This window comes from Hakea prostrata, chromosome 3, assembly GCF_041222555.1.
Source record: "Hakea prostrata isolate BN-2017 chromosome 3, UWA_Hpros_2, whole genome shotgun sequence".
NCBI lineage: Eukaryota > Viridiplantae > Streptophyta > Magnoliopsida > Proteales > Proteaceae > Hakea > Hakea prostrata.
In genome coordinates this window covers 12823760-12839084 of record NC_142602.1, presented here as the reverse complement: position 1 = coordinate 12839084, position 15325 = coordinate 12823760, and the positions used below count along the sequence as shown (strand labels likewise).

The window sequence follows — 15325 nt, the reverse complement described above, 5'->3', positions numbered from 1 at the left end:
ACTGTGAGATGCTCGCCATTATGACTAAGTTGCCCCTCGATGGTCTCTTCCGATCAATTCATTTATCTTTAATAATTAAAATATCTGGTCCAACACCATAATTAAGCGAGATCCTAGTAAGAAGAAATTCAATGCTTATACACGTATTGGATCGGCCCGGTTCAAACAGTTATTCCTATAAAATTTTGTAGCTAAATTACCTGGTTCAGGCTCATAATCGAGTGGATCCAACCGGGCATCCCGGTTCAACCATTTCGTTATTATAAATTCCCCTCTTTTTTTATAGGACAATATTGCCCTTACTGTACGGACGTTCTCTCATTTTTGTCCGGTCGAAGAATTTGACTAACCGCGTGGGAAACCTAGACGCAGTCACGCTGAATGCCTGTAGAGAACGTTGGACTCCTGCGTGACACCAATTTTTTATTTTTTATTTTATTTTTCTCAAAAGAATATAAAATGTTCAGACACAAAAATAGAAATAAAAATGCAATGATAAAGAAAGGGAGAGAGGGGAAATGAAAGGCATGCTCGTGTATTAATTCTCATCACGGCATCTCTGAAATCAGAAAATTAGTCTACTTCCTCAAAATTTGCAGTTATAAGAACCCAGAACCCCTAGAGTTTGGGAATCTGAGAACTATTTCCTAGTAAATGGGTATTGTTGATTCGTTTTGACTTTCAAATTCTTCGTCAGGTTTTCTATTCGACCTGAATCTTCCATGGCTTCTCGACCTCAATCGTTCGGCCAAACGGAAATTAACTGGGACAAGTAAGTTTTTCTCCATTACTTTTTATTTCTGTGTCTATTGATTCTCTTATTACGATGTTTCTTGCCTATTCTTTCAATGTCGATGGTTCTTGGTAATTGTGATGGTTGACTTCAAGATTTGTAATGGCTACATTACCATTGATCTTTATTCTTTGTACTGGTTTCAATAGTTCTGTTATATTCCCTCGAGTAAACTTATTATTGGGAAATGAAGTTTGCGGAGGTGGCTGGGTTTTTTGTTCATTTCGGGCTGGTTCTAGTTGTTTATGTGATTCGCTTGCTCTGCTTGGTTAGCTGTTTTTCTGAAAGCATTTGTGTTATTTTCTTTATTTTCTTTATCTAAAGTTCAAAACCTTATCAGTAATCAGCAAAGCGGTACCAAATCTGTTGGAGAATGGCTTTTTACGCTCATAGATAAGCTTGATATAATTCTTGCATCCGATTGACTAGGTTATAAAAATGTGCTACTACAAAAATAAAGCGTGCTATGCAAATAAATATAAAACAGTTGGGTGATTTGTCTACCTAAAATTTTATGTACTGTTAGAGGTCAATGATCCTTGTACAGACCCCATGTTGCTGAGATTTTCCTTACTTGCTGTGATGTACTGCTTTCCTCTTACTTTCATCTTTTATTTGTGTTCCTTCTTAATTTTCATCTCATATTCACCTGATTTGGCGATTTTTCTGTGGTTATTTTGGTCTGTGAATGAGTGATGGTGTCAGAAAATAAAAATCAAAGGGAAAATTCGAGGACTGGGAATTAAGAAGATTAGAGGTAGAACTTGGGTCTGGGATTGATTCAACTTACTGATGTTAGAAGATCAGCAACTTGAATGCATGAATGTCCTTCAATTTGCAGTAAATTCCAGCTAACATGGAGAGCCCTTCTCAATGCAGGTTGAAGTTAGTTGATTGGGAGAACTTGAAGAATTTGATGGAGGGTTTTCCTTTTAATTGTTGCTGTGTGTTGCTCTTTTGTATTTATTTATTTATTTTTTTTTTGGGGGGGGGGGGGGGGGCGCTTTCTCAAAGAAAACAGTACTTGTTACTTGTCAAATCATGGCCCAACTGAGCAATTACTTCTATATTTAGCCACTATGGCTTGCATGACTTTTAAACTCAAACTAGAACTCAAAAAATAGAATGTATGAGTTATCACAGTAGAACTAGCAGTACCATTCACGTGGAGAGTAACTTTAGACTGATTACTTCGAATTATGAATCACTTAAAAGGATAAATTAAAAGAAAACAGAATACCTTAACTGTGCCCATGATTTTAGTGCTGGTGTAAGGATATTTTTTTAACTTTTGCTACACCTAATACTGCTGCTATAGGCAGGAATCCTTACAGCTGAGACTTTTTTTAGGCAGCCAAACTGCATTGTGTTGTACCGAGTATGACCTTGAATAGAGCTGATTGGAGGGCAGGTGTCCTTATGGGAGACCCCATTTATTTGGGATAAGGTTGAGAAATACTATGGAATTATTAGAAGTGTTAAAGAGTGAAAAGGCACCTTATCAGTTTGAGACATTGATTATCCTTCCTAATCCTCAAATAAATCTGAATATTTCTGAGAATGTCACTTTGCTGCTGACTTATATTTTAGTTTCCCTTGCCTTCTACTACTTATTCTTATTTATACTTTTATCTTGCAGGCTTGATAAAACTAAATTTTATGTAGTAGGAGCTGGCCTGTTTACAGGAGTTACTGTGGCGTTGTATCCATTCTCTGTTGTAAAAACAAGGCTACAGGTTGCTTCAAAAGATACTATTGAGAAAAATGCTTTTTCCGTTATCAGAGGCATACTGAAAACAGATGGAATTCCTGGTTTGTACAGAGGATTTGGTACGGTAATCACTGGTGCAGTTCCTGCCAGGATTATCTTTCTTACTGCTTTGGAGACCACAAAAGTGGCTGCATTCAAGGTTGTTGAACCACTGAAGCTCTCGAAACCATCAGAGGCAGCCATAGCAAATGGGCTTGCTGGCATGACAGCATCATTATTTGCTCAGGCAGTGTTTGTTCCAATAGATTTGGTATGAATTTTCTGTTCTTTTATGAACATTTTCTCCTTTGCCAATTTACAGAATGAAAAATTTTGTGTTTTCAAGCCCATATAAACTAGATTTTTTTTTCTTCTCCCGACCATGTCAATGGGAAATGTAATTCTAATTAACATAATTTGCTTAACTTGTTGAAGTCTACTTTTTGATGATTTATTTGTTTACTTATTTTTCTAGTTAAATGTCAGGTTAGCCAAAAGCTGATGGTGCAAGGATATTCAGGTTATGCAACGTATAATGGCGGCCTGGATGTTGCTCGCAAGATTCTAAAGTCTGAAGGAATTCGAGGATTCTATAGAGGATTTGGGCTCTCTGTTATGACATATTCGCCATCTAGTGCTATGTGGTGGGCCAGTTATGGTTCAAGCCAACGATTCATGTGGAGGTGGGATTTGCTGATCCATTCTATATTGAATGAAATGAGGATGGTGATCTATGCCAACATTTTACATGAAAGGAATAGCAGTTGTATGTGAACTCATGCCAGATTTCTGTGTAGGATGTCTTTTCAATGTGAAACTTTGGTTTAGGACCTCTCAGATTGCTTCTTTTTGTGGTCAGCTTAACGGCTAATTATGGTGATTATAATTTAATTTCCTCTACTTTTTTGGTTGTGGGAGATATAGATGGAGAACTCACCGGGATCTTAGTAATATCTCTCTTTTCTTTAAAAGAAAAGTTTAATCTGAGACATCTCAGATATCTGGAGAGATTTTGGTATATCGCAGAATTGTGCTGTAATTTTATCCTTCCCAGTTTAACTTGTCCTTGGTTTCAACAACCCAAGAAAAGGGTGAAACATAGGTAGATCCTAGGCCAACTTGGTTTTTAGAACCATCAAGTTCTTGAACTATGGTGGGAGAAAGCTACTTAACCTTAGATTTGTCCATTGACTCGGTTGCGCCTTTCTGTTTTGGATTTCTAATTTAAAAACTTCTTTGTTATTGGTGGTGCCACTTTGCCACCTTTTCGATTGTGGTGAAGTCTACTGGTGATAGTGGGGATGTGGGATCAAGTTGACCCACCTCAACTGGTAGGTTGAGCTTCTTTATTTTATTATTACTATTATTTTTTTAATTATTTTGTTGTTGTTGTTGGGGGGGTTGATTTGAGGTGGGAGTTTTTATGTACTATGGTAGTACTGAAACAAAAGGGAAAAGCAAAAGAAAAAGGTAACTTCTTTGTATTCTTGGAAATATAAATAAGATTAGAAGTTATTCAAAGAGATACTAACAGTTTATGCATTCAAATTAGGGTGTTGAAAGCATGGTGAGAAATGTTGCCAAAACTTGGCAATATTTCGATGTTTTGATAAGTAGTGATACCAAACCCCCTAGTGAAAATGAAATTACAAAATATCGGAGATATATCACCGAAACAGGGGCGATATATTGCCATCTAGTCAATTTCTTGTTGATTTTGTTGGTTATATATGCCATTCAAGAGTCAAAGTTTTTCCTCATTTGTGTGAAATTTTGACTCTCAAAACCAGAGCTTCTCTCTCTTCATTTCTTTGATATTTGCACTTTTTTGCGTTGATCTTAATTTCCATGATTTTGCACTTTTTTGCATCGATCTTCACTTTTTTTCTTCTTTCTTTTTCTCCTTGCAATTTTATGAAGATCTTTATGTTCTCTTGCATCATTTGCATATTTATATTTGTTTAAATTCATGTTCTAGACTTCCTATTTCACATACAGGCGGATATGTGCCGATCAAGAACACCCCTTTAGATTAGGTTTTATCCAAAATTAACACTCCTAGTGTGTTTATTGGCTTCAAATTAGGCTAGACACCAAAAACCAGCCCAAAGCGGCCTCGAAACTTTGGGGGGTGAAATTTCATTGAAACATTCCCATATTTTGGAGATTTTGCTGGGTGGCAAAATGGTGACATGGAATGAAATTTCGCACTATGGTTGAAGTCATCCTAAATGTGGAAGAGTTACTTCTGAGCTCCGTCTGCCATTTCGGTATAATGAGTAGACCATAGTTATCAAACACTACTGACCGAAGGTGTTGGAGCTCCCCCCCCCAGATGACCAATATATCTTGGCTACAGTTTTATAAATGTGGTATAAACTTGGATTTGGGGCTCAATGCTATACTTTATAGCCGCTGATCACATCATTATGCTTCAAGGTCTTGGTTTAGGACCTAGTTTCTGCCATGCAGAAAACCAAGATGGGCACTACTTTGGTTTTATTTTTTAACTAAAAGACATGTTTCAGTGAGAAGCATATCAATTAATGTAACATACTGAGATAATGCTGAGATCTCATTGAGATGCCGAGATTGCGAGATATTACTGAGATATCAAGTTGATATATTCTCTTAACTCATCCTTTTCCTTGTCTCGTCCTTTGTCTTGTCTTGGATCTTCAAAAAGCAGAGACATTTTGGAGATCTTTGGGAGACCTCATTCCATGGTGAGGCATTGCTTAACTCACAGACTGATTGGTGACCCTTTATTTTGTTTTGTTTTCTTTTTCTTTCCCCTAGCATGACTGATGAAAATAACATTATGGTCTTAAGCTAAAACCGGGTAGAGAACTTGGTTACAGTTGATTTTTGAGCTTCCTGCACCATCTCAAATGAGGCTAAATGCTGTCTTCAGTGTCTGGGTAGCGAAGCTAGTTGGCAATGTGGATGGTTTCAGGAATTTGGTTTGTCCTGTTTGATAAGGCCGACATTGATCATATATTTTCCCCCTTCTTTTCTAGTTCCTCGTTGGTAAATTTTATGTTATTAATTCCAGGTTGACTATTGTTAATAATGGTCATAGTTCTTATTAATATGTGAGATTTGTATCCTGAAATGTATGTTTTCCTCCTGGAATTTCAGCAAGATCTTAGGCCATGAGACTGAACAAAATAAGGAGCATGTTCCCAGCACTGCAACAATAGTGTTAGTCCAAGCGACAGGTGGAATATTTGCTGGTGCTGTGGCATCCTGTGTCACTACACCATTGGATACAATTAAGACTAGAATACAGGTGTTTTTTTCCTCTTACTTTAAGATTTGTCCTTCCCTTTTAAAGTTTATGATTTTTTTTTTCTAAATAGGAATGCATATTCATAGGTTTTGTTATATATTTTTTTATCCTCTTCACCTGATAACTTTAATGTTCACATTCACAACCCCTCTCTCCCCCCCCCCCCCAAAAAAAAAAAAAAAAAAAAAAAGCTTCAATGTTTGCAACTTTCAATTTAGACTCGTGAGGATTAACTTGAAACCCCTCCATTATATTGATATCATGATTCTACTTGATCTGATTCATTTATAAGCTGGATACTCAAATGTGGACGATGAATTTATCTCTTTTCTTTGAGGTGGCATAGCCATGTTCAACAGTCCTTTAGATGCTCCAGTGAAGAGTAGTGATTTAATCCAGATTGAAGAAACTAAAATAGCTAGTGGCTGAACTAAAATAACCATAGGAGAAGTGGTGAGAATTGAGAAAAGACATGCATGGTTTAGGCCTTATATCTAGTATGACCTCAAATAGAGCAGATTGAGAGGCAAGGATCCATTTCGCTAACCCCATTTAGTTGGGATAAGGCTAAGTTTTTGTTGTTGTTGAGTTTCTCTCTTTTTCTTTGTCTTTCTGAATTTCTATCTGTCTTGTCTCAGAATCCAGGTGCTTTGACAACAGATGTAGCCTAGGCAGGCCTTGATCACCTTGGTTGCTTTGCATGCAGCACCCATTCAGTTTGCGTAGACATTGTGACAATTATGATTGTAATTTTGAGTCTATTTTTGTTTCTAGTTATCCTACTTGTAAAAGGAAAATTTGTAGCTGTCATAATTCAGCCATCATATTTTGATCAAACTTTGCAGGCCTAATTTACTTCCTAAAGTAATCCATGGGCTAGAATTTCAGTCTATGTCATCTGAATTGTTGAAGCTGACTTCTTTTGTCTCTATCCTGTAGTACTAAACCCACCTTTGATCCCATTTGAGTTAAATTTGAACTTGATTTCCTTGGTTTAAATTTAGTCTTTACTATCCCCACCCTTCTTTTTTGACTAGTTCATAATATTTTCTTGTTTGGTCAAAAATTATTTGGGTGGTAGTGACTGTTATTTTGGGTCACTTCCATTGTGGGAAGACAGGATATCTACCATATGGTTCTATATGAAACTAAAGATGTGTTGATTCCTGTATGGCTGCTTGTGAATCTTTGTCACTGTTATTTGTGATTAGGGTCTAAAACAACAAAGTAGATTATCCCTTTAATCCATTGTTGTCATGGCACCTAGGCAAACCAAGGTGGCGGTGGGGGCAAAGTGCTGGGATGCCTAGACATTGCCTTGACAACCACACATCTATCTGCAAACTTTGAACACATGGGTTAAAAGTACTTAATATAGGACGTTGTTTAATTATTTAGCTTGTTGCTTTGTTATGGGCTCTTCCCTCATGTGGGTACATTTGGGGGGATTGACCAATGTTTTATGGCTGTCAATGTTTATACTAAGTTTTTGTGAACTGTAGGTAATGGGGCATGAAAAGAGAGAAACTGCAACGAAGGTGGTCAAAAGATTGATTGCTGAAGATGGATGGAAAGGTTTCTATAGAGGGTTGGGTCCAAGGTTTGCCAGCATGTCAGCATGGGGAACCTCAATGATTTTAGCCTATGAATATCTAAGTAAGAGACCTTTCTTCTCTACTCATTATTGCCTACTAACAATGAGCAGTATCTGGATTTGGACACTTCACTTGCTGGCTCCTGGATCTATTTATCTGAACTTTGAAAAGAGTTAATTATTTGTTTAATGTGCATTTTAAGCTTTCAATTTTAGTTTTTTTTATTGCCAATTGAGAACTTTGAAAAGTAGTTAATCATTTGTATAATGTACATTCCAAGCTTTCACTTTTATTTTATTTTATTATTATTAATTTTTAATGCTAACTTTTTCTGATCTCTTATATGGGTTAGATTTAGTTGTCCTATTATTTGAAAGTCGTCCTGTAGGCTTTAGAAAACATGCCAAATATTGATTTGTGTTGATAGGACACCCACATTCTTAATAATTTAGAGAAATGCTGTTGTTACTGAAGAAGAGATAATGTATCACATACTAGGGAGTACCAGGCCCATAATAGTTTAGTATTATTGTCCTACTGTATGAATGTGTACTGTGTAGGTTATATAATTTATGAAAAATCTATGTTTCAATATTTAAGAAAATGTTTTTTTTTTTTTAATTACATATATTTTCTGATGAGGGTGGTGCAATGGTAAGGTTGCTTCTTTACAGCCTAGTAATTATTGGTTTTGAGTTGGGAAACACCCTCTAGCGAAGCGAGGATAAGGCTCCATAGGTTGTTATCCTCCCCAGACTTGACAGTGACAGGAGCCTCATGCAGGGGCTGAGCACCACCTTTTTCCCCTAAGTATATTGTCTGATGCATGCTTATATGCTTTCCTGTGATGTTGAATGATTCTGTGAAATTAGCCAAAAATAAAACAGACTCTTGTAGCAGCACCAATCAAAGAATATTGAGGAACATATAAAAAGTGAGCAAATCACATATACCCCCCTACTGCTGGAAAAATAAAATTAATCAAAATGTACCCCCCCTACTGTTTTCAGTTCTGGGGTTTAGTGATGATGTCATTGGTAAAATATCCGGAATACCCATTTTACCCTCCCTAGTAATGTTTCATAATACCCAATTTGACCTCTGTGAGTCACCTGATTGTGGCTAAACAAGGAACCAATCTACAGGGTTTGCGATGCAGCAGTAGTGGGTTACTACGGACCACCGGCTGCTGATGGGCTGTTGATTGATTCTGTTCCTCTTGATAACCCCATTTTTCACCATTAAAACCCCATTTTTTACCCACCTGCAGACCATGCTCTCTCCTTCAAACTCCTCTAACCTCCAAACCCATGAAAGAATATACCACTTCAAACTACCTGACAAAGCTATCTAATTTGAAACTCCACTCTCATCCTCAAATGCCCACTTGGAGGAAGGAGAAGGGACAAGTTTTAGTTAGACTGAGTATGAGAGCTTTTAGTGACATGGATCTTGATTACTAGTGCCTGTGGTACTTCTAGAGCAAGTCTGGTGGCATCCTCCTCATTTTCGGAGGAACCCTTGTTAATGCCCCATGACTTGGACTGAAATTCTGCCTTTAGAACGGGCGTAAAGGATGGAGCTCAGGGGAGCCCGACTTCCAATTCAATGGGCTCTGATAGGCTGTCTCCTTTAGAAAAGAAATTTGTCAGGTTGTTGAATCTGTTCTCATTCTTGGCCAATTTGTTAGTCTCTCTCCTTGATCTATATGATTCAAATACTTGAGAGATGGTTTCGGATTGTTATCCAGAGGATTGGATACAGCTGCTGGGGCAGGCCATTTCACAGCAGCTCTGGAGATGGTTTTGGTTGGATCTTTTTCAAGTTGGGTTTGATGAATAGGATGTTGGCAAGGGTAATTAGGTTGTTTCAACTAATTTTAGAAGTGTAAGGGTTTTTTAGTTCAAATTCAAAATTAACCATGTTATCTTTCAGGGGTATGTTTGTAATTGAATTTTTCACTGGTAGTGGATGTAAATTTTACTAAATCCAGGGAGAATCTGTTGGTTGTTCTCCTTAGGCTTTGAATTTGACCTTAATAGCATATATCTTTGTTCATGTCACTTGCCATAGACTCAGGTGGGCATCACCTGGTCAACGTAGGAGCTTTTGGTTTTGCTTGGCTGTATGACAACTATGTTGCTTATCAATTGAAGTATAGCATTCTATGTATCAAAATAGCTATATCAATTTAGTTGCCCACTAGTTAAGAGTGCCCCACAACTCCATACATTTCAGCGTTAAACATATGAAATAATTGAACATTTTATCTTCTATTAAAATAAGAAATTTGCTCACCAATTATTATCAGCACATTGCATAGGTGACAGAATGCTTTGTCACCTGGCATAACAAGTCACGCTGCTTGGTCAACTTATGCACTCCTAGCATTTTTCATTTTTCAGTCTACTTACCAAATAATGAGTATGTATTTGAATGTAGTTGCTCACAAGCTGAGAGTGCCCTACAACTCTATATATTTCATCATCAACATATGAAATAGTTGAACATTTTATCTTCTATTAATTCCCCCAGTTTTCTTGAAGAATATTATTCTACATGTCCTTCATATTTTCAATGTGCAGTTATTTGTGTGCTTATGTGCATGTATGCATTTGTTGTTGCTGAAAGTAAGAACATATGAAATATTATACATTTTTGGTCTTTGTAATGAGGAAACCAATTTAAATGTCTGACTCCTCTCTCTATAGCAAAACTTCTTGGGCATCCATGTCTTGATTACTGAAGGGGATGAGTTTTTGGAAAGATATTGTGTTATGTGTAATGTAAATTAGCTAAAGCCATGAAATTTTGGTAAAATAAGGGAAACCTAATGGGTTCCAGTTGAGTTAGTACAAACAATTACTGGTTGGATTGTAACTATTTATATCTGTGGATTTCTTTTCTAGAGAATTTCCCATATTTATTTTCCAATTCTTAATGTATGCCACATGACCGTCCTATGTCAGATGATGGTTCCTAAGAGCCTTCCACATGATATATGTCACACTAAGCATTAGTAAACTGTATCAAATATCTAAGGTCTTCATATACGTGATGAATTTCCTAGATGTTGATCTTTTCTTTGTTTCTTTATTTATTAAATTTAGACTACGCATGTGATGATGAGAATGCTATTTTTTTCTGTTTTCAGAGCGTTCGTGTGCAAAAGTTGAATTGGATTGAAGCTATTAAGTTGCCTTAGATCTATTGTTCGTTGTTTGTAAACCATAGAAGTCAGCTCTTCAGGAATGGTTCTGGAAATTCTCAGCTCACCATTCAGACATTCACTGTGGCGCCAGATCCAGAAAATGTGACGCTGCTGTTTCACCCTTTATGTTGAAATGGGGAATTAACATACCATAGCAGTGATATTGGAGCCAATTCTTTTCGAGTTAGGTCATGAATTTTGGTTCATAACATTTTTTACCATACAAATGTTTTTTGTTTCACTTCTTTTTCTTAAACTTTTCAGCATCTTAGATTTTCAAATCATAATGGTGCTCCTTCCAACTCCCTTGGGATGTCAAAGGGAAGAAGAAAAAGAAAAAAAGGGGGGGGGGGGGGGGAGAGAGTAGTGAAACTAGAAGTGGATGCACCAGTATTCCACTAATCAAATCAGTATATCTGCTCCCTTAGCTCAATGAATGAAGTTTTTAGATGAGGTTTGTGTAATTCTGTACTCTAAATGATAAGATGAATAAATGAATATGAAAGTTAGTTTAGTTATTGGTATTGTCAATGTTTACAAAGTCTTCAGGAGTCACAAGACAGTTTCAGCTGTTTATTTTCTTATTTTAGTTATGTTCGTGTTCATATTTGGGAGTGTACATTTGAGTGAATGTTGGTGCAAGAAATAGAAATAGAAATAGAAATAGGATCAAGTTGCAAGTTAGTTCTTGCTTCTGATAAAGTTGTCTCCTGAAGCAAGCCTTGTTATAAGATTCATTGATACAAAATCTTCTAAACCAACAGTAGTGCAGTGCCAGTGCTTGTCTACAGATGTGAAGGATCAATTACTTCCATTCTAGAAAGTAGATCATGTCCTTTTAGTCCACTTATAATAAATTGTAACAGACATATCATCTTTTCATCTGGCAGGCTATGGATGTTTTTTTCTGATGTTTGGAGAAGTAAAAGACCCTTATGAGTTGGGGGAGTCTCCAAACTAAGTGAGATTTTTTCTTTTTTTGGGTGAACTATGAAGCCAGAATTCACAAAAGCAATGCAAATCGATTTTAGTTTAAGATATTAGTTGATAAAGTATTCATATTGGATATAAATGATACGGTACATATCAATATGTCTCTCAATGAGATTGCAATTGCATTAATTAGTACGATATAATAATTAGATATGAGATGATACATCTCTTAAAATCACCCAACCAAGTGAAATGATACTTGAGGATAGTGGAAGTGGAAGTGGAAGTGGAAGTGGAAGTGGAGCAGCTAGCTAGAATCGGATTAAACGGAGAGATAAATCCAAGAATAATATTGGTTTGTTGGAGCTAGCCCATCGATCGATGGCTACTTATTGGAGTTGAGTTGCGTTGCGTTGCGTTGCGGAGAATACGAACAGCATTAATGCAGCAAACCTTAGCGTGATAAATCGTGTGTCTACAGTCTACACCGTTGGTAAGCATTACATCGCCGTCGAGGCAGTGTACGTCCAGGTGGCCGGCAATTAGCATACTTCATTTCATTGCAAAACGCTTTGTCTGGGTTCAACGCCCCAATAGCAATTGGTGGTGGGTCCATCAAGAATTCGGCGTCGACATTTAAATTAGCGGCAATGGTGGTGCTGCCGTCGTAGGCAGGAGTTGGAGTTGGAGTTGGAGTTGGAGTTGGAGTTGAGTAACTGCTGCTACCATGACCAGCTTCACATTGGAGTTGGAGTAGCACCACCAGAACCACCACTATCTTGAAAACACTACTCTTCTTCTTCTTCTTCCACTTCCACTCCATTAATTTCTCTCCCGACACCACCCGATACAGTTAAAAAGTCTACTAGCTAGATCTGCACTACTTAATTAGATCGATTACCCACCCTTTGCACCTCACCCACCCACCCATATTATATAGATTGAAATCCAAAAAGGCACTGGAAGAAAGAGTGGATAAGAAATGAGAGGCCCTTCCTTTCTTTCTTTCTTTGTTTCTCTACATGAATCTTCATCATCATCATCATCAATCTCAATAGAGAAAATGTTAACTCAACAGCCTGGCAGTGCGTACGTACGATCCCAATAGGCATTAGCCATGCCAAAATTGCACATGACCAGATGGGTCCGTCCTGCACTTTGGACAACCAACGAATACCCTCTTCTGCTGGGCATCCATGTTTGCTTCATTGATTGATTGATTGATTCAGGGTGGCTGCAAGCTTTTTTTATGTAAAAGTGAATCGTGAATTTCCTCTTTGTTTTTTTCTTCTGCGGAATCCAAGACCAACCGTGTTTGATGCTGAGCTAGCTATTTTTAGATTCAAAATACGTTTTCATACCAACTGAGTCTCCTTACTTCTTCCTTTCATGAATACCTCATGATTATAAAAAGATGATTTACGATGTCAAAAAACGCAGTTTCAACCTGCCCCTGTTCAAAAGAATAGAGAAAAGCTAACCACTCTAAGTGCTCCGAGAGCATATTTATGGAGGATCCCATCTCTGCTTAAGATTTATAAGCTACCATTATTATTTTGCACAAAAATAATAATAATAATAATAATAAATTAAATAATTAATTAAAAAAATTAAGATTTAATTTTTTGTTATTTAAAAGTAGGGATTTAATGGTAACCGCTGGATAATGATTAAGAATGACATCTATACCCATCATCTTTATTTTAAAATTTTATTTTTAATATTGGCAAAGGGCAAATAGTGGTATTTCACATGTAGAGTAAGAAAGAAAAAATTTTAATCAAAATCTTTTCAAAAAGGGGAGGCCATGGCCCCCAGCCCATATGTGGCTTTGCCATTGAGCTGGTCACACTTTGGGCCTAAGAGAGTTCTTCTAGTACCTCCAAAGAGTCGAAAGTTATATGCCACAACACCAAAATATGCTTAAAGAAAAAAACCTTGCAAAGAAGTAAGTAAGAATGCAAGCGTGAATTATGTATGAATTGCACACCATATGCAAGAAAGGGAATGGATTTATATACAGGCTCAAATCATACACCCAATTGAGATTCTCATAATAATGAATTGATCAATTGAATTGTATTAATCCATCTCTCCCAAAGAGAAGAATCAATTCCTTACCTATGAAGAACAATGACCTTGTCCCTTCTACACGAAGGGACCGCCGCCCCCGGGGCCTTGGACAAATTTGAGAATTTCTCCTCACTAAGCTATAGAAACTGAAGACGGGGGTGTCTTACTAATATTTTTTTATATTGATGTTGAAGTTTTCAAAGTATAAATTGGACAATTTGTCCACTAAAAGATTTGTAATAAATGAAAATACATATTTTTAATATAATAATATTATTATATTATATTATATCTTCGGTTTCCTAAACCCTATCTCCGTTTTAAAAAGGGGTACTTAGAAATGGCGAGCTCTTTAAGAGTATTAATTCTTTCGAATTATTTATATGTACAAAAAAACTCACATCTAGTTGCTCACAATTACTCCCTAAAGAATCAAGATGATGTTTGGACAAATTCTGAAGGAGTTTGTGAAGTTCTGTTGAAACACTTTGCTAAAAGTTTGACTTCACAAGGGGTCCAACAACATGCTCTCGATAAGGCCTTATCTATTGTCCATCCACAAATTTCAGATGCGTGATTGTAATCAATGGAACGAAATTATCCATGCCCTAGCTGAGATTGGCCCTCTTAAAGCTCCAAGGCCAAATGGGTTGCCTCCCCTCTTTTTTCAAAAATATTGAGATATTACCAAGTTGGAGTGACGTTCCGCCCAGTTGAGTTGGCCCCAAGCTCCGGCCGGTGGGCCCTCCCCCCCTCTTTTTCAAATATTGGGCCAGTTGGAGTTATGCAATGTTGTAACTGAATTTTTCTCTAATGGGGTACTTACCTAAGGACTTGAACAAGACATTTATTTTCTGATTCCGAAGGTGAAAATCCCTAAGAAAGCTAAACATTTCAGACCTATTAGCTTATGTGGTGTGACAGTCAAGGTATTATCCAAAATCTTTGCAAGAAGACTCAGCAATTCCCTTGAAGGTATGATATCTCACTCTCAATCTGCTTTTGTACTAGACCGTCTGATTTTTGATAATGTGTTTGTTGCACGTGAACTCTTTCATTCTATTAAGCATCAGGAAAAAAGGAAAGAAAAAATTTCTTGGATTGAATCTAGATATGAAAAAGACCTATGATCGCTTTGAGTGGCAATTTATTGCTGCAACATTGAATCAACTAGGATTTTGTGAAAGATGAGTTGACTTGGCAATGGAATGTATTACATTTATCTCTTACTCACTATTGGTTAATGGGATTGAAAAGATTCCTTTTGTCCATCTAGGGGTATTTGGCAAGGAGACCCTCTCCCTCCCTTGGAGAGTGTCGATTTGTGGTATTAGCATCAAGAGAAGAGCTCCCTCAATTTCTCACTTTCTATTCGTTGATGACTGTCTCTTATTCTTGCAAGTCAAACTGGGAGAAGTACTGAATCTGCGAGATTGCCTCCAATTATACTGTGATGCTAGTGGTAAAGAAATCAACCTCAACAAGTTGTGCATTACCTTTAGTCCCAATACCCCCTCTAGGGTCAAGAGGTGGTTCTCCAGACTGTTGAAAGTGAAATATGGGGATGGCCCTTCAAAATACTTAGGACTTCCTACGGAGTTTGGAGTCTCAAAAAAGGAGCTTTCAAGGAAGTAGGTGAGAGGGTCTCAAAGAAAACGTAAGGTTGGAAACATAAGTT

At 37.1% G+C, this 15325-nt stretch overlaps 1 protein-coding gene across 1 annotated transcript; it reads left to right on the top strand.

The window, feature by feature from the left end:
* Nucleotides 1–504: 504 nt before the first annotated feature.
* LOC149020856 (Mitochondrial substrate carrier family protein) lies at nucleotides 505–11671 on the top strand. Its single transcript, XM_089149074.1, has 6 exons — nucleotides 505–772; nucleotides 2433–2814; nucleotides 3030–3226; nucleotides 5685–5835; nucleotides 7338–7491; nucleotides 10585–11671. Exons 1-6 carry the CDS (start codon nucleotides 723–725, stop codon nucleotides 10614–10616), a joined length of 966 nt encoding a protein of 321 aa, XP_089005200.1. The 5' UTR covers nucleotides 505–722; the 3' UTR covers nucleotides 10617–11671.
* The last annotated feature ends 3654 nt before the right edge of the window (nucleotides 11672–15325 follow it).